This window comes from Mirounga leonina, unplaced genomic scaffold, assembly GCF_011800145.1.
Source record: "Mirounga leonina isolate KUSES-001 unplaced genomic scaffold, KU_Mleo_1.0 Mir_126, whole genome shotgun sequence".
Classification (NCBI taxonomy): domain Eukaryota; kingdom Metazoa; phylum Chordata; class Mammalia; order Carnivora; family Phocidae; genus Mirounga; species Mirounga leonina.
In genome coordinates, this window is record NW_023270314.1 from 30,935,373 (window position 1) to 30,962,742 (window position 27,370).

The 27,370-nt window shown below is 35.3% G+C and overlaps 1 protein-coding gene and 1 long non-coding RNA gene across 3 annotated transcripts in view; one reads left to right on the forward strand and one right to left on the reverse strand.

Moving 5' to 3' along the window:
• ARID2 (AT-rich interaction domain 2) overlaps positions 1-27,370 on the reverse strand; it is a 163,195-nt gene continuing 135,825 nt past the window's right edge. For both annotated transcript variants that reach the window (XM_035002824.1, XM_035002825.1), the window contains 5 exons: positions 17,233-17,371; positions 17,054-17,139; positions 14,616-14,739; positions 14,437-14,528; positions 1-3,064 (listed from right to left, as the gene is read on the reverse strand). In XM_035002824.1, coding sequence (XP_034858715.1) covers positions 2,920-3,064; positions 14,437-14,528; positions 14,616-14,739; positions 17,054-17,139; positions 17,233-17,371 — 586 coding nt within the window. In that variant the 3' untranslated portion in view covers positions 1-2,919. The remainder of the gene's footprint in view (positions 3,065-14,436; positions 14,529-14,615; positions 14,740-17,053; positions 17,140-17,232; positions 17,372-27,370) is intronic.
• On the forward strand, positions 17,142-24,709 carry LOC118008935. Its single transcript, XR_004678777.1, has 3 exons — positions 17,142-17,194; positions 23,645-23,799; positions 24,561-24,709. It is a non-coding gene; the product is annotated as an uncharacterized LOC118008935 (long non-coding RNA).

Below are 27,370 nucleotides of genomic sequence, written 5' to 3' on the forward strand. Positions count from 1 at the left end.
TCATTTTAAAAATCATTTTTATTGTCATTTTCTGGTTAAAAAAAACATACATGGTATGACTATAAAGTAATGAGACGAGTTTTCATGTGTGGCTTATGCTACGGAGTCTCATTAGTATATAGTCACATCCTGTCTAGAGCTTGGAAGAAAAATATGCCTTGGCTATATGATTATCGATTTTGTTACTTAAAATTTATTGAGTGCCAACAGAGCACTAGGCACATATATAACACAGAATTGTACAGTCTCTATGTTGTAGACTATATTATTTACATAGATTTCTCAAAGTAACATTAAAGCATGTATTTACAGAACTTTAGACAAAATAACAATACTGGAAATCAGCAAGTTTCTGTCTAGCGAGGAGCACCTTTTCATGAATGAGAGGGTTATGCAGAACTTACTGTGCAAGAGCACTTTGATTCCATTACCCAGAAAGTCGTTATTTCATTATATAATAGTTCTATAAAGCTATACGAGAAAAACCTAAGTGGGAAGCCATAATTGGTTTCATTAGGTCAAATACATTTAGAAAATTCTCTGCTGAGACCAATGCTCAAAGGGACTACAGACATATTTACATATCATAGCACAGAAGCTAGAACTACGGCATGCAATTCCAATGAGGTGGATGAATGGTGAGTGTGAAAACCATGTTTCTGAGCCCGGAGTTTCTTCTCTTTTCTAATTACCTTGCAGTTTCTTATTTTGCAAAGAAACATGTACCTTTAAAACATACATTGATGTTACACAAAATTACTTTAGAAAAATTTGAGATTTTTTAGAGAAGTACAATGAATACTCTCCAACTGGTATCAACAACTGGGAGCCTTTTAAGTTTGCGGGAGTTTAGGACCATTTTAGTGTTATCCACATGATCTCTGTGGCATCTACTGGGTAGCCCCAATCTTGGGAGGTGGGCCAAAAATAAACCCCACAACCCTTGGAAATGATGGTGGCTAATGCTGGCTGACAAAGTCTCTTTAGCGTTCATTACTACTCAGCAGAGTGTAGCTCCAGGGATCCCCCTGCAGGGAGAAATTAGATTTTCTTTCAATACCAGTTGAATCAAACTATTAAAACATTTTTTTTATATCCAAACTGAGATCATCCTTTTACTCTAAGAATTTGCCCCTAAATTCAAGTCGAAGATTTGGTTGCGTTGTGGTTCTGAATGAACAATCAAAGAAACACAGTATCAAACAATAACCTGGCTCTGCTTTACATCATAACAAATGGAAAATACTCTCCATCTTCTGCTATCTCATGCAAATCTGTCATGTAAAGGACCTCTTTTATCTGTTCTCTATTTAACGTATCATAAATGGACATATAATTAAATAGGTGACTGCACCTTGTCTTCAGCTAAATTTGGGATTCTCTCTATATTTTTAAAGAATGTCTTCAGCATACTCAGAAATGAAGGACTCAAGAAAATGTTCAGTCTTTTATTTAAAAACTATAAACAGTCACCAAAGTAAATAAAGCCATTCTATAACATAAACTGTTAGGTCTATATTTTTTACTGCACATCCTAAGGACACAGCAGAAATGGTGGTTGGGAGGCCTTCCACATTTTTGGATGCTAATAGAACAGGCAATAGGCAGTTATAAATGGATACATTTCACGCTGGGGGGGGGAAGAAGACAATTTAAGGAAGTGAGCAGTTTCTGAGCAGGAATGTGGTACAGTATTAAGAATGGAAGAATAATACGATAAAATTCCACACTATATTAAGATAGAAAAAGTAGTGAAGAAAATATCATACCTGCACATAATGCATATATAACACAGGAGAAAACCTGTATAAAATTCCATGTATTTAAACCAATTTACAAATACAAAAAATTCTGTCCAAGCTCTGAGCTTGCACATGACAAACGTTTACAGTGGATACATGTTAGGGAAAACCAAAAAATACCTTCAAATAGTTTTTCTTCTACAAAAATGACATGAGATATATTATTCCATACTCTTTCAGCCAGCAAAATGAGTTCTACAAGGTGTATAATACAAAACAAAACAAAACAAAAGAAACAAAAGAAAAAAAGAAAAAAAAAAAAAGAAAAAAAATCACAGTTCCACAAAACTGTTTTGACTTTACAGCATCAGTACCTTTGCAGAAGTATTTACACAAATTTAAAGAACATTCATCCACTGCATAGAATATATCACAATTACTTACAATTGACAGGAAAGTCTAGAAAACTTTAGAACCTACCAATAATGCTTCTAGGACACCACAGAATGTACTTCCAGTGGCTGCAGTGGCATGAAAGGTGTTCGTTCTATTCACAAATATTTACAGGATCTATTCAGACTGGTAAATTTTTATGATAATAAATAAGTGAAAATATATTGGCTCAAGTAAGAAAACCAAGCTACTGATTTCTAAACAAAACACACAATCCATAGTTAGATATTGGTGGCCCCCTCTGAGATCAGGGGTATAGGTGTGCTGAAATTTTTTTTTTTTTAATTATTCAAACCAGCTTAAACGGTTTTGTAAATATAAAAATGTGCTCCTTTTTGGATATAGATAAAAATATTTAATGCTTCTATTTCATCTGCTCATGTAGGTTTTACAATATTCCATGTATATTCCAATGTGGATGGTACTGAATTCTGATCATACCAGTCTCCATCAGGATTTATCAGATCTGAGAGACATCCTGCAGATAAGCTGGTTGACAATCCCACAGCAGTTTTTTTTTTCTTTTTCTTTTTAGATTTTTTTAAACAGAGAACAAAGGGATTCGCTCAGAGATCAGAATACGAAGCTTCCTCTCAGCATCATGGGAGGAGATAAAATAATTCATTCTATGGTCTCTGTTCCATTAAGACTTGGTGCTTTCTTCAGTAACAGTATGTGAAATGTATGTGACTTTGAGTCCCCACTACAGAAGTGGAATTATTTTTCACTGCAGCATTTCTGAGTCTTTTTCTTGTTCTTTACTCTGAACTGTAAAATTAAGTTCATAAAGGCATTTGGCAAGGGTGGAGGAAGCTTCCATGTTACTAATGGCTAGCACTGATAAGTTGTTTTCATGTCTCTTTAACAATCTGGAAAAAAAAAAAACAAAACAGAGGTTCCAAGGTCAGTGATGATTCTTATGGACTTTGCACATTTAAAAACTAACATTTTTTATTTCATTGAGATATTTATTTCATGTGTTCAGCACACTTTGGTGAATGGAATACACTATAAACTTACTTGGATAAAAGATGTTTCCAAGCGTGACAGAATTTCCTTGTATCCATGTAGCGATTTTTCAGTGAACAAATGTTTTTACCACATACCACATACTGCTGCTGTTAATACACTCGGAGAAGTCGCATGTATAAAAGATGGTTCAAAGAATGCTAGTAGCAATGTGGTCAGTTTTCAGACCAAAATGGAATTAAACCAGGAATTAATAATAGAAAGTTGACTGGAAAATCCCCAAGTCCATGACGTAAACAACACATGGGCAACACAAAGTTATACATGGGTCAAGAAGAAATCTCAAAAGAACTTTAAAAATATTTTGGATTAAATAAAATAAAAATACAACTTATTGAAATCTGTGGAATTCCGTGAAAGCAGTGCTTTGAGGGAAATCTATAGCATTAATTGGATGCATATTATCAGAAAAGAAGATCTAAAATCAATAATCAAAATTTCCACCTTAGGAAACTAGTAACAGAAAAGCAAATTAAATCCAAAGTAAGTAGAAGAAATAATTCAAGCCAAAATCAATGAAACTGAAAAGAGGAAATCAATGAAACCAAAAGTTGATTCTTTGAAAACATCAATAAAATCACGAAGTCTTTAAGACATGCTATCTAAGGAAAAAGAGTGTGTATATAAATTACTAATACCGAAAATGAAAGAGGGAAAGGTACCAAAGATCCCTACAGATCCCATGGGCATTAAAGGCAATTAAGAATTAGTATGAATAACACTATGCCCACAAATTTGAAACTCCAGATGAAACATACCACTTCCTTGAAAGAAACAGGCTTCCAAAAGTTACACAAAGTGAAACAGACTATCTGAAAAGGCCTATATCTATTAAAGAAATTGATAAAAAAAAAAATAACCTCCTCCCCCCGCCCAAAAAATAAATAAATAACCTCCCAAAACAGAAAACACCAGGTTCAGGGGTTCTCTGGTAAATTCTGCCAAATATTTAAGGTTCCTCAAAAATTAAAAACAAAACAAAACACCATATAATCCAGTAATCCCACTACTATTTACCCAAAAGAAATAAAAAAGCTAATTTGAAAAAGATATGTGCACTTCTATGTCCACCGAAACATTATTTACAGTAGCCAAGGTATGGGAGCAACCCAAGTGTCCAACCACAGACCAACAGGTAAAGATGTGGCATATAAACAAACAGAGTATCACTCAACCGTGAAACAAAAGAATGAGCTCTTGCCATCTGCAACAACATGGATGGACCTAGAGGGTGTTAGGCTAACTGCAAAGTGTCAAAGAGAAAAAGACAAATACATGATTTCACTAATATATGGAATCTAAAAAACTGAGAACACAAAACTCTATTATATAAAGTTTTTAAAGAAACAATACATACTTCCCCGCCCAGTAATGCAGGAAGAGGAGGAATCTGGGAAATGACTAATTTAACCTATTCAATTCACAGATGAGGAATTTGAGGCTATCTTGAGGCACACCACACGGAACTACTTTCTAGCTCAACAGCAGTAGCAGAATTAGGGAAGATCACCTATTGGACTTTTCTCCGTTGTACATTTCTAAATATGGGAAGACTGCCAGGCATAATTCTGTGACAAGCTTCATGCATGCTTCCAGAAAATTCAGATCATGTTTCTACAGAAGTCAAATTCATAGAATCAAAGAGTGAAATGGTATTTACCAGGGGCTGGGGGAGAAAGAAATGAGGATCAACGGTCATAAAGTTTCAGTTCAGCAAGATGAATAAGCTTGAGAGATGTACAGATGCACCGTACCTCCACTCCACCATAACGTATTATACACTTAACAATTTAAGAGGGTAGATCTCATGTTAAGTGTCCTTGCCACAATAAGGCAAAATTAAATAAAAATTCAGATCATGTTAGAAAACAGCTGGAGAGAAATAAGATGGTTGCTTTTTTTTTTTTTTTAATTAGAGAGAGAGAGACGGTGAGCACGTGTGTGGGGGGGGAGGGGCAGAGAGGGAATCTTCAAGCAGACCCCCTGCTGAGCATGGAGCCTGATGCAGGGCCCAATCCCACAACCCATGAGATCATGACTTGAGCTGAAACCAAGAGTCAGATGCTTAATCAACTGAGCCGCCCAGGTGCCCCTAAGATGGCTGCTTTTATATGAAAATAAAAATTATATTCTAGAGATGATTCAAGTTTCTTTCCCTTCATTAAGTGAAGCTTATCACCTGAATGAGACATTACTCATAAAAGCAGCTATTTCTTTTTAATTTGTAAACTTAAAAAAGAAATTTTCTACCCCTAAAATTACAATACTGATGTGGCTATGTATATAAAGAAGAGAAATTATAAAAGTGAGAACTGTCCAGCAAAAAACCAGAGTGATGCTGAGGGGTGAGGAGAAAAGGTAAAAATAAGCCCAAAATGGAAAGATGAAATAGTTATAAGAAAAGTATAGTAAAATGTCAATAAAAAAAGCTAGGTGATTGGTATATATAGGTGTTCACTGCAGAATTATGTCAAGTTTACCTTATGCGTGAAAACTTTTACATTAAATGTCAGAAAAATGTCAGGAAAAAAAAAAATCAACCAGCATGAGATTATCTAAGAACTGCAGTGCCTTAATTAAAATAACCCTGGGTAAAAGAAACTGAAGAAGAGGGAGGAGCTTGACTTCTACATTTTGAACGAACATTGTAGGGAAACAATTTATGGGAACAGACACAGAAATTCAAAGCCAAAATGAACGCGTGGGGATTGTACCATTTTTGCCATTCGAAAGCAAAGGAAGAAGTAAAACAACTGGAAAAAAAAAAAAAAAAAAAAAAGGAAATTGGGGCCCTTGGGTGGCGTAGTTGACTAAGCATCCAACTCTTGGTTTTAGCTCGGGTCGTGATCTCAGGGTCATAAGATCGAGCCCTGCGTCTGGCCCCCTTGCTCAGTGTGAAGTCTCCTTCAGAGGCTCTCTCCCCCTCCTTTTGCCCCTCCTGCTCATGCTCTTTCTCTCAAATAATAAATCTTTTAAAAGATTTAATCTTTTAAAAAAAAAGATTAAAGACAAAGGAGTTGAGCATCTTTCATGTTTTCTGGTTGTTCTGATATTTGCTCTTATATAGTTTCCATACATACTAAAACTAAAAATTAAAATTATACCAAATGTTGGCAAGTATGTGGAGCAACTGTGACTCTCATACATAGCTGGAGGGATTATAAATTGATAAAATCTCTTTGGAATTGTTTGGCATTATGTACTCAAGTTATAATATCCTATGAATCACCAATCCTTCTTAAAAGTCAATAGAAATATATATATATATATGACCAAAAACATGTATAGAATGTTCATAGAATACTATTTTTAATAGCTCCAAACTGAAAACCACCAATATGCCTACCAAAAGTAGAATGGAAAAAACAAAATTGAGTATATTCTTAGAACAGAATTCTATACTGCAACAATATGAACAACATACTGCTACATATAACATGAATGAATCTCACAAATAATGCTGAATAAAAAAGCTAGTACAAAAGAATGTACACCATACGATTCTACTTACATAGAGTTCAAAATCAGGCAAAATTCTATGGTGTATCATCAGGATCGTGGTCCCATTGAGGAAAATGGGATAAAGACAGGTGGAGAATCAAAGGGGCTCTGTGGTATTGGTGTTCCTCTATTTCTGAACTTGCATGGTTGGTTATGTGGGTGGTTCACTCTGTGATAATTCATTGAGCTTTATACTTCTGTTTTTTAATACTTTAGGTATGATCTACTTCAAAAATTTGTTAAACAAATTTTTAAATGAACTATGAAATTTCTACAATTTTTTCTGGAAAAGAAAAAATAGTCCTATAAAACTTGATTTAAAAATAACTTACATAATTTGAAAGATACATGCACCCCTATGTTTGTTGCAGCTTTATTTCCAATAGCCAAGACACAGAAGGAACTCAACTGCCTATCCACAGATGAATGGATTACAAAGATGTAATGTGAGTGCATGAGTGTGCACGCACACACACACATATACACAGTGGAATATTACTCAGCCATCAAAAGGACTGAAATCTTGCCATCTTCAAGAATATGGGTAGACCCAGAGGATATAATGCTAAGTAAAATAAGTCAGAGACAAATACTGTATGATTTCACTCATGTAGAATTTAAGAAACAAAACAAATGAACAAACAAAGAAAAAAAGAGACAAACAACCAGACTCTTAAAAACAGAGAACAAACTGGTGGTTGCCAGCAGGGAGGTGGGTGAGGAAATGGGTAAAATAGTTAAAGGGATTAAAAGTACACTTATATTAACGAGCACTGAGTAATGTATAAAATTGTTCAATCATTATATTGTACACCTGAAACCAACACTGTATGTGAACTAACATCAATAATAAAAACAATCACAAAGTGGGATCAAATTATTTTCCCTCTATAATTAATGAACATTTTGAAAAAGAAAAATCTTTCAGTATGAAAAATTTCACAAATTACAGTAATTTTTCCACATGTTAAAAAGTATTCTTTTGGGGACCTGGGTGGCTCAGATGGTTAAGCATCTGCCTTCGGCTCAGGTCATGATCCCAGGGTCCTGGGACTGAGTCCCGCATTGAGTTCCCTGCTTAGCAGGGAGCCTGCTTCTTCCTCTGCCTCTCTCTCTCTCTCATGAAAAAATAAATAAAATCTTTAAAAAAAAAGTATTCTTTTATTTTTATGTCACATGGATAAAACTAGAAGACTAAATTTAAATCACCAGGATGATTTTAAAGTAACAATTTCTTTTTCTTTCTTTAAAAAAAAAAAGATTTTACTTTTTCTTTAGTAATCTCTATGCCCAACATGGGGCTCGAACCCACAACTCTGAGATCAAGAGTTGCATGTTCCACCAACTGGGCCATCCAGGCACCCCATAACAATTCCATTTTTGATATAAATTAGTATCTTCTACTTTTGGGCGTTTTAAAAAATAAGCACTCACTAGATAAAATATGCCTCTTTTGTTGTATAAAATGGTATTCTTTCAATTTCAAATTTCAAGGTTTTTTTGATATGTTTAACAAAGGATAAATATTGTGTCACTTTAATACACTTAATAGATAATGAAAAATAATTTGTAAGCATTAGTGAAAACAATTTAAGACACAAATTAGCAGTTTGAATGCAGGTTTTTCTCCTTTCCCTCCCAAAATAGTACCAAAATGAGTTAAAGAAAATTTTCTGAAGAAACTAAACCAGAAAGGCAAGGTGTAGGACAATCAGACAAAAAACAGGATTGGGTGAAAGTAACATACTTAACATGGTAAGGTCCTCCTGGTCCCCTCTCCCATTCTGTTTCCATAACACAGGATTTTACACTGACCCTCCTCCAAACTGCCTATGTCCAAAGGCAAGAAAATCAGAGATTTTTCTCTGGAGAAACAATCTCTCTCTAGAGACTGACATTTGAAGGACTTCTAATAAACAAATTGGTTCATTAGGGGTCACCCAAAATGGCAATCACCAGTGACAAGTGGAGATCATGCACTCAAAGCTTCTAATTGGCTTGCTGATATTTGATTCTTAATATAGAAAATGAAGCCCAAATGCTCATTTGAGGAATTTAGCGGAAACAGCAACTATACTTAAAGGGAGCAGAAGAGCAGGGTGTAATAAAATAGCAACAATTGGCACTCAGAAAGATCTCTTAGAAATGAAAGTAGGATAGCCTAAGTAAAAATTCAATAGATTTGATGATAAAGTCAAGGAAATTTCCAGGAAATATATTAAACAGACAAAAATGAAAACTAAGAGAGAAAGGAAAATTAGAGGATCAATCTAGGAGGATCTAGCATCCCAACAACAGAAATTCAAGAAATGGGGAATAGAGACCATGGTTGGCAGAGAATTATAAAAAGAAAAACATTCAAGAAAAATTCCCATTATGGAAGGACTTGAATCTCCTGATTGAAAGGATCCACTGAAATGAAATGCCCACTTGAGCGATCACAACAAAACACCTACACCAAGACACATCATCATAAAACGTCAGGGGGCGCCTGGGTGGCTCAGTCGTTAAGCGTCTGCCTTTGGCTCAGGTCATGATCCCAGGGTCCTGGGATCGAGTCCCACATCGGGCTCCCTGCTCGGCAGGAAGCCTGCTTCTCCTTCTCCCACTCCCCCTGCTTGTGTTCCTGCTCTTGCTGTGTTTCTCTCTGTCAAATAAATAAATAAAATCTTAAAAAATAAATAAATAAATAAATAAAACGTCAGGATATCAGAAAGGTTAAAAAAAAAAAAAGATCCTAAATGTTTCTAGGGGAGAAAATAGATCACAAACACAGGAAAGGGAACCAGGACGTTATAGACTTCTTAAGAGCAAAGCTGCATGCTGGAACACATTAAGAGCAATGCCCTCACAGACTTAAAACAACAACAACAACAACAACTTTTCAGTCTAGAATTCTATATCTAGCCAAACTATCATGAGTAAAAATAAAGACATTTTCAGATATGTGGGGTTTTAAAATTTTTGGAGGATATGCTTTAGTATGATGAGGGAATTAATCAAGTAAAGGAAATAGTTCAGATTTAAGAAAAAGGGATTCGGGTGCCTGGGTGGCTCAGTTGGTTAAGCGACTGCCTTCGGCTCAGGCCATGATCCTGGAGTCCCTGGATCGAGTCCCGCATTGGGCTCCCTGCTCGGCAGGGAGCCTGCTTCTGCCTCTGACCCTCCCCCCTCTCATGTGCTCTCTCTCTCTCTCATTCTCTCTGTCTCAAATAAATAAATAAAATCTTGAAAAAAAAAAAAGAAAGAAAAAGGGATTCAATATTGAAGGAATTCCCAAGACTGATATACTGTAAATGGAATTATTCTCTTTATCTCTTTATGTTCATTATCAGTGTATAGAAAAGTACCATTTGATTTTAAATAAGATCCATGTATTATTTTGATAAAAGGTATATAAATCAAAAGGAGGAGAAATATATTGCAATTCTCCAGAGCTCAAACTTAATCAGAATGGAGATAAACTGGATTTAAACATTTTACTTATTCAAACAATCAGATTCTAAATTCCAAATTTTAAATACACTCACATTTCATATTGTTCAGTATACTATACTACAAGAATGAAGGTAAATTTCCATATATCTTCCTATCATCGTGCAATTTTCTTATTGCTAACAGAGTTGGCTTTAGTCTTAAAAAAAAAAAAAATACCCTGTTACTTATTCCATTCTCATCTCTGTTGAGAAAGAAATCTCAATGGGGAATTATCTTTTGCAGCTATGTGATTTCCTACACTCTCTTCTTCACACATATGTTTTGCCAGATTCTGTCAGTATTCTTGCTAAGCAAAACTCCACATCACTGGAGATGTCTGAATGAAGTTCTACAGTTCAGCCTTCACTGGGAGGATGAATGGTAAGAATTTAATGGATTGTTTTCATTCTTTTGATTCTGCTATTCTAAGATCATAGTAACTAAAGATACCAGAAGACATCTGGAAGGTTTAGAGTTAAATATAAAATAACAAAATCAACAACAAAACAAAAACAGTAAAATGAAAACTTCTGGCTCAATAATTACATTACATCTAGACAAAGTGGCTCTGCTATAAGCCTAAGAATGTGCAATTTGAATGTGAGGAAAAAGTGCTAAGAAAAAGTTATAAAATTACTTTTAGAATTCCAATTATCTATACAAATTCCAGATCAGAACTCTGGAAAAGAGTGAATTTGTGAGGCTTCTTTCCTTCCATCTATCAATCAAATACTTACTGAATTGCTAGTACATTCCAAACAAAATGCCAGGCACTGAGGACACAAAAATGAAAATCAATATTCAATCCCTGCTTTCAACTATCTCACCATCTAGGGTGGTAATATGGAATATGTGAGGTGGTAGGGAGTACCTATGGCACCCTAGGCAGGCTAGTGAGGAAGATGTCAGGAAAGGAAGAGGTAACCCCTGAGTTGAATCTTAAGGATGAATAGAAAGTAGAGATTATCTACTACATATTAAGTGCTGTGCTAGGTGTTCAGACTACAAAGATTACTCAGACAAAGTCTACACATAGGTCAGCAGGAGAAAACAGCCATATAAAAACTACTTTAAAGATTATTTATTTATTTGAGAGAGAGAGAGCAAGCAAGCAAGCCTGTGCATAGGTGGGAGGAGGGGGAGACGGAGAGAATCCCAAGCAGACTCACCGCTGAGTGCAGAGCCTGACGTGGGGCTTGATCCCACAATCCATGAGGTCATGACCTGAGCCAAAACCAAGAGTTGGACACCTAACTGACTGAGCCACCCAGGCACCCCTAAAAACTATTTACAAAATGGTAATTAATGTTATATCTCTTCAACAAATGGTGTTGGGAAAACTGGACAGCCACATGCAGAAGAATGAAACTGGACCACTTTCTTACACCATATACAAAAATAAATCCCCAAGTGGGTGAAAGACCTAAATATAAGACAGGGAACCATCAAAATCCTAGGGGAGAAAACAGGCAGCAAACCCTTTGACCTTGGCTGCAGCAAATTCTTACTAGATACGTCTCTGAAGGCAAGGGAAACAAAAGCAAAAATGAAATATTGGTGGGACCTTATCAAGATAAAAAGCTTCTGCAGAGTGAAGGAAACAAACAAAACTAAAAGGCAACCAACAGAATGGAGGAAGGTAGTTGCAAATGACATACTGGATAAAGGGCTAGTATCCAGAATCCATAAGGAACTCATCAAAATCAACCCCAAAAATAAATAATCCAGTTAAGAAATGGGCAGAGGACATGAACAGACACTTCTCCAACGAAGACATAAACATGGCTAACAGATACATGAAAACATGCTCAACATCACTCAGCATCAGAGAAATACAAATCAAAACCACAGTGAGACACTATCTCACACCTGTCCGAATGGCTAAAATTAGTAACTCAGAAAACAACAGATGTTGGTGAGGATGTGGAGAAAGGGGAACACTTTTGCACTTTTGGTGGGAATGCAAACTGGTGCAGCCACTTTGGAAAACAGTGTGGAGGTTCCTCAAAAAGTTAAAAATAGAGCTACCCTATGACCCAGCAATTGCACTATTACGTATTTATCCAAAGGATACAAAATGCTGATTCGAAGGGGCACATGCACCCCAATGTTTATAGCAGCGCTACCAACAACAGCCAAATTATGGAAAGAGCCCAAATGTCCATTGACAGATGAATGGATAAAGAAGATGTGGTACATATATACTATGGAATACTACTCAGCCATCAAAGAATGAAATCTTGCCATTTGCAATGACGTGGATAGTACTAGACTGTACCATGCTAAGTGAAGTAAGTTAGAGAAAGACAAATACCACACGATTTCGCTCATATGTGGAATTCAAGAAACAAAACAGATGAACATAGGGGAAGGGAAGGGAAAAATAAGATAAAAACAGAGACGGAGGCAAGCCATAAAAGACTCCTAACTGTAGAGAAGAAACTGAGGGTTGCTGGAAGGGAGGTGGGGGATGGGCTAAATGGGTGATGGGTCTTAAGGAGGGTAGTACTTGTTGGGATGAGCACTGGGTGTTATAAATATAAGTGATGAATCACTAAATTCTACTCCTGAAACCAATACTACACTATATGTTAACTAACTTGAATTTAAATTTAGAAAAATAATAAAATACTGAGAACTTCCCAAAAAAAATGTTACAAGACAGGTTACAAAAATACAGAAGAATGAACTCGATGGGGAAGAGGAACACAGCATAGGAGGCAGCATACAAAAGCTACTATGTGAGCTGAGTCACAAAGGGTTTCCAGATAGTCAGCAGGCCAGCACCCCAGGGCAAAGGGCATGCTAGGCAGGGAGAATAGTAGGAACATTGGAACCAAAGGTACAAAAGTGTGACCTGAAAGAGTCTAACTTGATTAGGAATCTGTATGTGGCTTATTTGGGCTGAAACTACAATGTAAACTATGAAGCACAAGGAAGGTGGAGAGGAAAATACAGTGAGAAAGGTAGTAAGAAACCATGTTATGAATGAAAAAGGAAGATGCTGGTGTTCTTGTATAGTGACTAAACCTTCATACTTCTTTCTTTCTGAAAAACGTTGCTTATTTTTCTATTTGAATGTTAAGAATTTTTCTTATTCACCTGTGAGAACACTGGATACACTAAATACAGTAACTTTTGCATTGCAAATACTGTTTTTTAAACTTCAGTTTTAAGTTTTATTCATCTTTAATTTACAGAAGTTTGGTATACTCAAAATCATTGCTTTTTTTTCTTTCTTTTGTTGGTCCACCGTTTTCATGGTGGGAAAATTCAGCTGGAAAGTTACTGCAAGAAACGTAAAAGAACTAATAAGGCAAGGTACAACTGGGAGTGGGGGAGGAGAAGTAAGGTAGATGGAGGATACATCTAGGAGACGGGACTATTAATATGTCCGAGGAGCGAAACACAGAGAGAAAGTCACTAGCCAGAAGGCAGGATGTCTCCAAGGACAACTTCTCGACAAAAGAGCCTAAAATGAGTCAGTTGAAGATGTAGAAGGAATACTAGAAAATTAGAGACAAGCTCCAAGGGAGACAAAGTTCAAAAGGCATCAACAGGACTTTCCACATTTGCTCTCTCAGGATTAGAGTTATAGTTTCTACTTTCTACAGATGTATAAAATCCTGAGTTTCTCTTGCTTGATTAAATCCATTAAAAAGTATGTTTGGTTGTTTTGGAGCCCAACGTGGGGCCTGAACTCCTGACTCTGAGATCAAGACCTGAGCTGAGATCAAGAGTTGGACACTTAACCAACTGAGCCACCCTGGAGCCCAGAAAGTCAGTTTTAAACTTGAGAGCATTATAGAGAATCTTAGCAATATCTATGACTTCGATGGCTTCATGAAAATGCCAATCACCAAACTAAATTCCATCCTAATTCCACACGATTCAAATGATACCCATTCATTTTCCAATTCATTCCTCCTCCCGTCCCCCAGAAACTTCTAAGGTTTCTCTTTAGTAGATCTACTTTTTGCTCTAAATTCTATGGTCAGCAAGAAAATTAACCTAATAAAACAAATTAAAAGATCACCTTTTGGTTGTTTTAACTTCTACTTTTTTGGCTTTTAAGAGATTATGATGGCCTGACCTTGGCATAAGCTTTTGGACATATTCACAAAATTGATGAGAAAAAACAGTGAATAAAAACACAGATATCTAATCTTATTGATTTACATGTAAAAGTAAGATAATCTAAATTCACTCTGGCTATGGAAAATAGATTACTCACCTGCGACCACATTCTGAATATTTACCAATATTTTTTAATATTAAGGCAGCTGTTAGTCGGATGTGTTTAGTTATTGGTCCCTCTTTTTCATCCTTAAAAAGAAAGGAAAAGAAAAGAATAAAGATCTAAATCATACAGTGCTCACACCTTTACAGATAAGGCTTTCAAGGCTTGCTTACTGTAAAATCTCGAAAGACAAGGTTTCTTGATCCTCTCCTAAGAGCCATCAGGGCAGCACTGGGATGATTCACAATGGCCTTCTGTGCTCTAGGAGTTGAGCTTGTGCCCCCTACAGCAGGCTGCCTAAATTGAGGAGAGAGTGAGAGAGATTGTTAACATGATGCTACAGAAAGACTGACAAGGATGACCAACCTGCCAGCCCCTAGGGTGGTTACTTTGCAATAAATAAAAGCTCCTATGACCCAGCATTAATGTTTACTTTGTGTCAGCCCAGCCAAAGGGGCTCTTAGTATCAGGGTGAAGTTTCAAGTCTTTTATTTTCCAATCTAACAATTTTAAAGCAAACAACAGCTGTTCTAGTGTACTCCATCTTTTAAAGTTACTGTGCCAGTAAACATACAATCAAAATCAATACAACATGGTATCAAAGCTGTGGAATTCACATCTTTGAATGTAATGTGAAGATTTTACCAAAGAAGAAAATAGTCTACAATTTCAGTTGCAAGTTAGTTTTGCTAAACAATATCTGAGAGTAAAATAGTATTACCTAAGAATGTGTTGATACAGGGATAGGTCATCCAGGAAAAGATAACCTAACATGATAGTAACAAGAAATTATGCTAACCGCTGTATTTCAAACTATTACTTTGTTACATCATCTTATTTTTCATCATTATTTGACAATATCAATCAATCCTTTCAGTATATTTCTACTGTCCTTTATGAAAAATACAGAATGGAGGGAGTGCAGAGACAGATTTTGTATAAAAGATTCAAATTATGCTAGATTTCCTTGGTCAAGGAGAAAAACTGCATCAATATCCATTGCATTCTCATGAGGCAATGGTGGGAAGAGCAATGACTCGCACATGAGGAAATGCAGTCTATTTCTGACACTCTAACTACCTGTGTGACTTCGAAAATTTCCACTTGCCCCTCTGTGCTCCAGGTTTCGCGTCTGTAACATGGGGCAATTTCTGGCACTTTTAAATATAAGTAAACTAATTCTGAATGTAAAGCAATCTTAAAATTGTAAACCACTTCACATCCATATCTAGATATACGTCTACAGATACGATTATCTATATATAGATACCGCTGTTATTGGATGTTAGGTATAAGTGACAAAGATTTTTTATTTGATTGCAATTGAGATCCCAAATATCTTTTCCTCCAAATTTAAGCAAAACCAAATACACTCCAACATATTCTTATACACTACATAATATATACAAATTAAGTACAGTGAAAATTATAGAAAAATACATTTGGCAGGAAAATGACTTTCCCTGCCTTTAGGGTACAATCCAAACTCATGACTATGGCTAATGAGACTCTCGGCTAATCACTCCTCATTCTTGGAGTCTCAGTTTGGATGCACTTTCTATCAGAAAGCCTTCCCTGGTCTCCTACATTGGTTGGCATGGGCCCTCACAGTGTCTTGAGCATGTCCTCATTTTAGTAGTGATTATACTAGATAGTAAGAATTACTTATATCTCTCATTTGATCTCTAGACACTGAACAGCAAAACGTACCTTGGTCACAAATACCTCATACCATACTTTAGTGCCTAGCACATAGTAGATGCTCATTAAATAGTAATGGTATGAATGAAGTGTGTAAGCAGCTTGTGTTCCCATACTTCTAGTTCTTCTTCTAGAATTTCAGTTCTGTGAAGTTATAGACTAAATCTTGTTCTTAGACTTCTGTATCTCTGGCACAATGCCAAGTACACAATTCTATCTCAATAATGGTGACAAATTAATACCTCTTCACATTTTTTTTTTAATATCTCTTCACATTTTGAGAGTTAAGCATATTATTTAGGTTACAGAATCTACAACTAAAGGTCTCAGTTAGAAACAGAATAGGAGATAAAAACTGTGCAAATCTAATAAGGCTCTTACAGGAATCTACACCCAACTAGAACTTGACTATGCCTTACAAGTATGTGGCTCATGAAATAACAGGTAAATGAATAACCATACAGTAAATGTAATATGTATACAATTCTCACATGACACCCTGGCCTGTCCTCAGAGGAGTAGCTGTAGGAAGAAATCTCTTTGCCATTATCAAATACATACTCAATTACTCTCTCAAAGGACAAAGAACCATATACACATTTCCAGTTTACAAAGCATTTCTCAAATATCATCTGTCATTACTTCTAATGACTTGTCTACAAATTAGAATCAAAACATTACAGCTACAAAGTTCTAACAGACTATGTGTTCTAGCAAGAATGAAAAGTTATGCTTGGAGAATTTAAGCAGTTTGAACAGGGTCACATAGCTGGTTAATGGTAGAGCTCAACTGGAATCTAGGTCTTGGTCTCCCAATATGTTACGCTGTCTTTCACTGGTACTATGTTTTGCCTAGTTTCCTGACTTTTCTTTTTGTATGTGCAACGGGAAGTAAACTCATGGTCCTTACTTGGTAGAAGATTTTTGACTTCCTGCTTGTCCTGGTTCATCTTGTTTTAATCCTGCAAGCAGGGCATCTTTTGAACAGTGCTTATCCTTTTTGAGAAAGAGGAAGTAAAAGAATATGCATCAAGATCTTTAATGCAACCAGGTGAGTTACTGACCAAATAGTATGAAGGAAGTGTATACCTGTAAGTGGGTAATAAAAGAAAACCTCTGTCGCTGAAAAGGCTCACAACCTTCCCAAAGACACTGCCCTGGATATACATCTTTGCCTCCGTGTTCAGTTGCTGCATGGTAGAAAACCTGTGAGGGTGTCTGAAACCATCTACAAAAAATAAAAGTAGTAGAAATTTTCTGGCAGATTTGTATATATTCTTTAAATCAGAACACTTGCTCTCCTAATACAAAAGCCCCAGATCAATATACAAAAATACTACGCATAACAGTGTAGGCAAATCTCACATTCATTTTATTTCCAGGAATATTTTGAAATTATTTTAAAAATTTGTTTGTATTTCTAAATCAAATCATTCAACTATACTGAAGACTTTTGGTAATTTCTTTTAAGTTTATTATGTTTCATTCTCAATTCCCTTCCTTCAGTGAAAGTCAGCTAAGAATCTCTTGAAAGTAAGTAATATGTCATTTTAAAACACAATAGAAAACTATTTTACAAACAAATACCATATTCTTATACTTTTAGAAGCTGCTTAAACATTTACTAGACCTCATATTACATATAATAAATTCTAGCATATTAGATCCAACAATCTAAATGTTACAAATTTTGGTTAAGTCTGGCTTTTTAGTTGAATTCACATTATTTGTCCATGTTTAAGAAGCCACAGCCCTTTCTCTAACCTCATACCCTACTCATTCACACACCTGGGGGCTTAACAATGTACAAATGTCTGAGTGGGTACGTGGCCAAGGACACAACCTAAAGAAAGTCAGATACTATTTTCCCTTCTTAATTAGAATATATGGCAATGAAAGAGAATACTGGATTCCAGACAGCAAAAAGTTTCAATTATTAATTAGCAACTCAAATATTTGCATAATCAATATCCTTAAAGTTTATGGCAGAGCTCTCTTAGGACTTGAGTTTTTATGGATGTCATAAAAGTATGTCTATATTTAAGCCAGTTGTTGATGTGCAGTATATATGATAGAAATTTTAAAATAAATTTTAATCAAGAGTAATTGAATATTGAATTATAAAAGACAATGTCAGAAATCATTATACCATTCATATTCACTTATACAAATACATACAAAAGATTTATTGTGAAGCTGTCATGGCTTAGAAAAATTCATATTGTTACAATGTCCAAACTTCCCAAAGCAATCTACAGATTCAATACACACCCTATCAAAATTCTAATGGCATTTTTTGCAGAGAAAGAACAATCTTAAAGTTTATATGGAAACGCAGAAGATTCGGAATAGCCAAAGAATCTTAAGAACAACAAACCTGGAGGCATCATTCTGCCTGATTTCAAATTATATTATAAAGCTCCAGTAATTAAAACTGTACGGTATTGGCATAAAGACAGATACATACAGATCAGTGGAACAGTATAGAGCCCAGACATAAACCCACACACATATGATTGATTAATTTATAACAGAGGAGCCAGGAATATATGATGGGGAAAAGGGAAAGGACAGTCTCTTCAATAAATAGTTTTGGGGAAACTGGACAGACACATGCAAAAGAATGAAACTGAACAACTATCTTACACCATACACAAAAATTAACTCAAAATAGAGGAAGGACTTGAATGTAGGACCTGAAACTGTAAAACTCCTAGGAGAAAACAGGTGGTAAGCTCTTCGCTTTCAATCTTAGCAATGATTTTTTTTAATTTGATTTGAAAGCAAAGGCAACAAAAAGCAAAAATAAACAAGTGAGACTATATCAAACTAAAAGCTTCCGCACAACAAAAGGAAAAAGCAACCTCTTGAATGGGAGAAAGTATTTGCAAATCATGTATCTAATATGGGATCAATATCTGAAATATATGAAGAACTCATGCAACTCAATAGCAAAAAATAAGCAACCCAATTAAAAAAGGGCAGAGAATCTGAATATTTTTTCCAAAGAAGACATACAGATGGGCAACAGATTCATGAAAAGATGCTCAACACCACTCATCATCAGGGAAATGCAAATCAAAACCACAATAAGATATCATCTCACACCTGTCAGAATGGCTAGTATATTAAAAAAAAAAAAAAAAGACAAGAAACTGACAAGTGTTGGTGAAGATGCAGAGAAAAGGGAACATTCATGCACTGTTGGTGGGAATGCAAACTGGTATAGCCACTGTGGAGAAGAACAGTATGGAAGTTCCTCAGGAAATTAAAAATAGAACTACCATATGATCCAGTAATTATACCCAGTTTGGGTATTTATCTGAAGAAAATGAAAGCACTAATTAGAAAAGATAATATACCCCCTATATTAACTGCAGCCTTATTTACAAAAGCCAAGACATGGAAGCAACCTAATGTCCACTGATAGATGAATGGATAAAAAAGTTGTGTTCAATGGAATATTACTCAGCCATAAAAAAGAATAAAATCTTGCCATTTGCAACATCATGGATGGACCTAGAGGGCATTATGCCAAGTGAAATAAGTCAGAGAAAGACAAATACCATATAATCTCACTTATACATGAAATCTACAAAAAAACAAACTAAGCTCATAGATAAAGAGAAGAGACTGGTGGTTGTCAGGTGGGGGATGGTGGGTTGACAAAGGAGTAAAGGGGACAAAAGATATAAACTTCTAGTTATAAAATAAGTCATGGGGATGTAAGAAAAAGAAGAGCTTATTGTGTAATTAAAATTAGTTAAGTACATTTTTAGTTTTGGAATCTCTTAATTTTCAGTACAAATAATGCTATTTCATTAGTATGACATAAATATGACTGGAGCTCTAATAACTGTCACAAGGGGGCATTTCTTATTGTGTTTTTAATATCTTACCTAAATATTATAAATTATTAATTGAAAGGTAAAGCTGTTTGCACACGCACACACCAAAATCCAAATGTACTACTACTAGTCACTTGTCAAAATGATACCTGAATTCTAAAATATTCGACAGTATGTTAAATGAATCAAGTTTATTTACAACACACAAAATTGATGAATTTACCAGTCACAAGAAAAAGGGATGAAATTAGTGCTTCTTTAAATCAAATTACTAAAGGGCGCCTGGGTGGCTCAGTTGGTTAAGCCACTGCCTTCAGCTCAGGTCATGATCCTGGAGTCCCGGGATCAAGTCCCACATCGGGCTCCCTGCTCAGCGGGGAGCCTGCTTTGCCCTCTGACCCTTCGCCCTCTCATGCTCTCTCTCTATCTCATTCTCTCTCTCAAATAAATAAATAAATAAAATCTTTAAAAAAAAAATAAAAAAAATAAAAAATCAAATTACTAAATACATGAAACTGTATATATGCACAGTTTTAAGATCACAGGGATTTTTTTTTAGAATATATATATATTTTTAAAGATTTTATTTATTTATACGAGAGAGAGAGAAATGAGAGAAGAAACACAAGCAGGGGGAGCGGGAGAGGGAGAAGCAGGCTTTCTGCTGAGCAGGGAGCCTGCTATGGGGCTCAATCCCAGGACTCCAGGGACTCTGGGATCATGACCTGAGCCGAAGGCAGACGCTTAATGACTGAGCCAACCCAGCGCCCCGATCACAGGGATTTTTAAGTGTTCATCACTTTACCAGCCCAGCACAGAGTCTATTATTTCCCTCTTATCTACTACCTTTCCCCTCTGAGTCTGTTTACTATTTGTCTAACTACTCAAGTCATACAAACCATTCATTGAATGGTGATAGTACAAGGTCTAGTATAACTATGAATGGAGCTGGTTGTAATGATCAAATAAGAGTAGAAAATAGTTTCCAAATACCTTAAATGGAGTATCTGGATTTTTAAAGCTTAAATGAATTCCAATGCAAAACAGATACTGAGTTTGCAGAATGTTATTGATTTTTCTGGAATGGGATAGGGGAAGAGAAGAGGTGGGATGCCACTACTGTATACTAGTATGTCTAGAACTATTTTCCTTATTACTACTACCTTTCCATCAATAACCTACCCCTGCCACCCAAAATAACAAACATGTTCATTTAAAGAAACCAGAAAAATTCAAGAGTATCTAAATGAAAATGAAAATTCCCTGTGACCCAGACTGTTAACATTTTCGTGTATTTCCTTTAAGCTGCGCGACCCCCCCCGCCTGTGTGTGTGTGTGTGTGAGTGTGTGTGTGTTTACACAAAACTGGGACTGTTACTCATAAAATTTGATATACTGCTGCCACAGTAAGGCTATATGGTGCAATTAAAAGAATGCCCTTCACTAAGATACTTTACTGTTATCTGCTGAAAAAACATTGTAATAAATATACAATCTCTGACATGTCCAATGTGAATGGCACACGCCTCCCCTCCAGCTGCTGATGTGCACAACCACAGGTGGAAGCACCGGACAAATAACATTTCTGAAACTCATTTTACTTACTGGTAATCTACCTTTCAGGGTGATTGTGAGGCTTAAATTTAATGATACGTGTAAAGCCATTTGGCGAATATCAAGCCAACGATAACTGAGAGCTACTACCATGATCAGTAGTAGTAGTAGTAACAGCAGTCATAGCGGTGGCACTAGTAATCTGTCTTTTCACCTGGTCTGTCCTACTCATCACCTACCCGGAGACTTTTCCCACAACTATTCCAAACTTACCAAGCCTTGCTCAGCAGTCTACCTCCAAGTTAATGCTCCCGATTATCAAGGGATTCTCATCATTACAACTTATTTTATTAATTTCTGCTCCTGAAAACATTCCCCACAAAACTGCTCCAAACTTTACAACCTTTTGTTAAACATTAAACTTCAATCTGATTGTTTCAGTTTGTCTTCCCATATAGAGTGTGAGTTTGTAAATTTAGGGATACTGCCCTATTGTTATGCGTCTGAAAAAAAAAAAAAAAAGGCTTATTCCTGAAAAAATTTAAGTTTATTCTATTAGAGCTGCCCTAACTTCCTTTTTCTCTGTATTAAATTTTCTGTCATTATTCATAGTTCCCCCTTCTCTTGGATCTTGGCCAGAAGTAGTCACTATTTCCAGGGTGAATTCTTTCACTTATATTCTGGAATCTGTTACATACCTTCGTAAATTACCTCCTCCTTTGCATCTTCTATCTTTTCCTTTCTACTGAAGCCTATACTTAAGTATAGCAACATACATGCTACTCCAACTAAAAACAACAGAAACAACACTTTTCCTTTGATCTCATTACTGTCACAAAAGATAGGAACTAGATTTACAGTATCTGGCAAAACAACGATAAATTTAACCAATATTTAATACATTTATTACAGTAACTGTATCTGACAATTTTTTCTCCATCATTGGCCATCTTTCAAAGGAACATATTATTTTCAATTATATCATCAATACAATTTATAATGGCTAGTCCCCTGCTCTTTACATAAGTAGTTGCAGCTAAAGCTCAGGATTAGCTTTTATTCCTTTATTTAAATCCCCTTCACCAAATTCTTTTTTCTTTCAGCTGTTTGTTTCAACTGAACAAATTATGTGCATAAGGTTACTAGGTGCAAGTTTGTGGATTCTAGTTACCCTAACCATCTGCTTAAGGCTACAACACTTTCCCCTTGAAAATAAAGCCAATAAGCATTACTTTATTGGTGTTAATTATACAATGATTATTACTATCACTTTTCCTATGGTCAATCAATTTCTTTGGCATCATAAACACATAAATAAATGAAGTAAATAAAGCATTTTCCTACTACCTTAAAGATTTTATTATGTAAAAGCCTGCAATCTATGCAGGTTATATATATATTAATAATACATATTATGATATTTTAATAATTCACCATATTTAAAAGAACAATTTAGAAACAAACATCTGCGGCTATAAAGCTATGATTGTTTCCTTTGTTTTTAAAACATAAATAAAAGGGTTGAAGAAAATGGCACTTTAAGTTCAGATAGTTTCATTTAAAGTTTTCTTAGTTGTTTAAGTTCTTGGCAGGCTGTTTTTCTTTAATGACCAAAAAGGATTCCATGTCCCTCTTAATAGCCCTCCTGCTGCAAAAACATTTAATTTGACTTAAAACACATGGGATATGTATTTTTTAACAGGAAAATGCTAGTTTAAAAATAAGATGTGCATTTAAATGTTAATAAATGCACCTAAATGATAGTACTATATATCAAAAACCTGCAAAAACAGCTTTTAAAACAGTTATATTGTTAATTTAGAACAATTAACTTTTACTTCAACCCTTGACATTTAATTGCTTTACACAGATAACATTCTCTGGCTGAAGAAATCCCAGAGGTATGCATTATTTTATATTCAAATGAGATTTAGTAACAAGCTGATAAAATCTGGGGGGAAAAGCCCAAGCCAACACTGATGCTGGCAGACTTACCCAATTTTATTACATATCTAATTGTACAAGTCCAAAATGGAAAAACAAAACAAAAAGACAGTAACTTCATTATTAAAAGAAATTAATTTATTGCCTTTACACAGGACTAAAAATTACAAGTGCAAACTGGACAGCCCCAACCAGTACTGGTGCCCTTCCAAAACGACATACTGTGGCTGCTACAGCCCTGCCTGCCATCGTCAGTCCAGATTCAAAGCCACAAGCAAGAGCAACTGATTGACTGGCTCAGCTGCCGAAGGTAATTGGGGAGTAAGCAAGTATTTGGCCTTTTTCTTTTGTTTTGGCTTTTGTAGCGAGAGATATGTCCTGCCTTCTAGTAAGACTCAAATTATGGGAAATATCTCAAACATAGGAAGGGAGTTCGGAGGGAAGATAGACAAAACCAAATGTCTTTGGCTCTATTTCCTTTCCTTCTAATAATAATATTGATAATATTATAATATAAATAATATTAGTAGTAGTAATAATAGTTACTAGAGGAAAGGACTTCTGTTTTTGCTTTTGATCCTCTAGCCCCAGCTCCTACTAACCTACTGGTTGGTGAAGCAGTCACATATTTTACACAGCAAGGTAGGAAATATATTCTCGGGGACCTTGCTTAAATAAATATGTTTTCAAAATCTGTACCCTCCACCAAAATTTTAGTTGCATCTGAAAGCAGTAGAGAAGTACATATGCACAATTTAGGCATTTCAATAAATATGTTATACTTAATTAACTAAAATAAGCTTTGAGATAAAATAAAAATGAATGATGATGTGTGTATTTGTCTGTTTTTAGTGAGACAAATATAGCATACAAATGAATTTGAGACTGGATACTCACCCAGACTCCTTGAAAGATATGGCAGTATATCACTTCACACTGTTCCTGACAAAGCTACTCACAGCATAAAGTTTACCTCCCTACCTGAACTTCTGTTTGCTCATTACTTACTCTGTATTTGGTATATTTACAAACATCATCTTATTTGATTTCTATGATGGCTCTTTGTTAAAGGTAAAACTATCCCCACTTTACTGCTAAGGAAGACAAGCTTTCAAACAAGTAACTTTCCAAAGCATACAACTATGTGGTGGCAAGAGCTGGGGTTTGAAACCAGGTATGTCTAAAGACCTTTTTTCCTACTCTACTACAATAAATGATTGTTTACTTAGATAATATGCGTAAGTTTATGCCTAGGTAAAAACTGAAGTATACTTTTATACACAGTATCTATGATGCTATAAATTTTTCCTTATTTTTAATGCTGGCAAATTCTGAAAGCATAGTAGGTTTAAGAAGTTAGCATTGGTACATAATTTTCTTATTCTGTGCACAATTTCTAAGGAATAAATAAAGTTTATTAGTAAACTGCAGGCTAGATTTTCACCTTAGTAAATTCTATTCCCAAATATTTTAAATAACTCTAAAAAGGACTTCAACGTGATTTGGCAAATTTGTCTCATGGTATATAACCTTTTGGTTTTGGGTACCATCTTTAAAAACTCTTTGGTATCTGGTGTTTGGAAGAATGAAGTAAAAAGTTCTCCCATCAGCTGTGGAAGGAATTAGGGCTTTTCCTAATAATATATTTTTATGCATTATTAGTTAAAGCCCAAGGAATATACCTTAAGCTGATGCTACCAAAAAGTATTACATAATGTTAATCTCAGATTTATAAAGGCTTATTAGTTCAAACTTCAAGTATAATAATATTAACAAAATACCCACTGATTCTATAGCTTTTACATAAAATCTTTTATAAATGTAGAAACAGCAAGGTGATGGGCTGTTCACAATTGAAAAGATAAGATGCCAACAGGCTAGGTCAGCAAAGAACTGCTGACTATAGAATCAAGCCAATCTTCATTAATTTAACTCACTCAACAAATATTAATTAAAAGCCCTTTACGTGCCAGACATTGTACTAATATGAAAAAAACTCCAGGGTGCAAAGCATCAACCCTCTGAAGATATCTTCTGGTCTTATGACCCCAAAATTTAGACAAAAGATGCTATAAAATGAATTCCAGGTTGTCAAATAATCTAACTACTGAATTAATTTCAACCTAAACTGGCAATTTAACTAGAATTAAGCAGTCACTGATATATCATGAATTTTAGTTTCTACTCTGAATATCTTACCCTATAATATTTGATATAGGGTAATATTTGATATCAAGAAGGCAGTTTTATATATCACACTCAACTAATCTTTAGAAACTTCTTTACCTTAAAATAAATGTATAAAACTGCCATCAGTTTTTGTTAAATATTTTAATTTTTTTCTTAAATGAAAATTTAAGAAAAATTCCTTTAAAAATCCTTAACCTGACTGCATTATTTCTGAAATTTCCACTACTAGAAGAAATTAAAGATTTACCATGGATTCTGGATGATACTTCTGGAAGAAGTAAAAGCACCTTTACAGAGAATACAAATTCTAGTTTTCATTCATTGGTCACCTATAGTGAGGTTGACGTTTCTTGTTGTTCTCTGTTATTTCCCATGAGACCAGTGATTATTCAAATCTCATCTTGATGCAAAAGTATCTTTAAGGATTATAGAGTAGGAATAACGAAACCTTGTGTTAGAATCTTTAGGAGGAACTACAACTCTACACCTGCAAAGGAACTGCAGTAGGAACCCAGGAGTTTGAGCCTCAACATCACTTGAGGAGATTCCTAGGTGGTCAGGGAATATATCAATTTTATTAGTGCAAATAAAAGTCCCTAAGTTTCTAGAGAGAACAGCTTCCACACTGGAAATGTTTACTGAGATCCTCTAAATTCTGTTTGACTCTTTAATGATACAACTCTAAATATAAACACAATATAGATTATATTCTCCCAAAGGAAAATAATTTTCATCTTTTCTATAATAGCTGTTGGCTAGATATCGATGAGAAACAATGTATTCTAAAAGTGGCTTTCAAATGTCTTTTATAGCTGCAGAAGCATCTTTTCAAACAAAATGTGACTTAGAGTCCTTATACATAAAGTAAAAAGCAGAGATCCTATGGTTAGAGGTAAGTTGGAGTCCTCTCTCAAACGTCCCCTTTATCCCAACACTGCTTATTCAAAGAACACGGTGGCCAAGAAACAGTACTAAAAACAATGAATGTAAATTCTTGGTTTACCAGAGGCATTGAGTCCTTTCCTCTAATTACACAGAATTAAAAGAGCAGTTCATGGATTTTTTTTAATTATAGAGAATTTGGGGGGTCCCATTTCTTTTTTTTTTTTAAAGATTTTATTTATTTATTTGACAGAGAGAGACACAGTGAGAGAGGAAATACAAGCAGGGGGAGTGGGAGAGGGAGAAGCAGACTCCCCGCTGAGCAGGGAGCCTGATGTGGGGCTTGATCCCAGGACCCTGGGATCATGACCTGAGCCGAAGGCAGATGCTTAATGACTGAGCCACCCAGGCGCCCCATGGGGGGTCCCATTTCTTTAGGATCAAACACAAAATATAATCACACATTACTTATATATTTCCGTTATAAACTAACAGTCCACATCATGCTGATGATATAAAAACAAGAATAAAGGACAAGGACCTTCCAAGTTTTTGTTCAGACATATAAAGAGTTTATAAGTTGTCACTCCCATCCTCAGAACAAGAAAAAAGCTGAACTGAAAATTAACAATTCTTAAATCCATCAGAGAACTGAGGTCACAAGGCAAACTGCCTCCCTGAAAATTGGAGACAGTGGAATATAGAGAATCACAAATAACTTCCAGAATCAATAACTGTTAGGAATACTTAAGCACAAACTGATGCATTGATGGAGGTCTAGTATGGATTACCCTGAAAGATAAAAACTC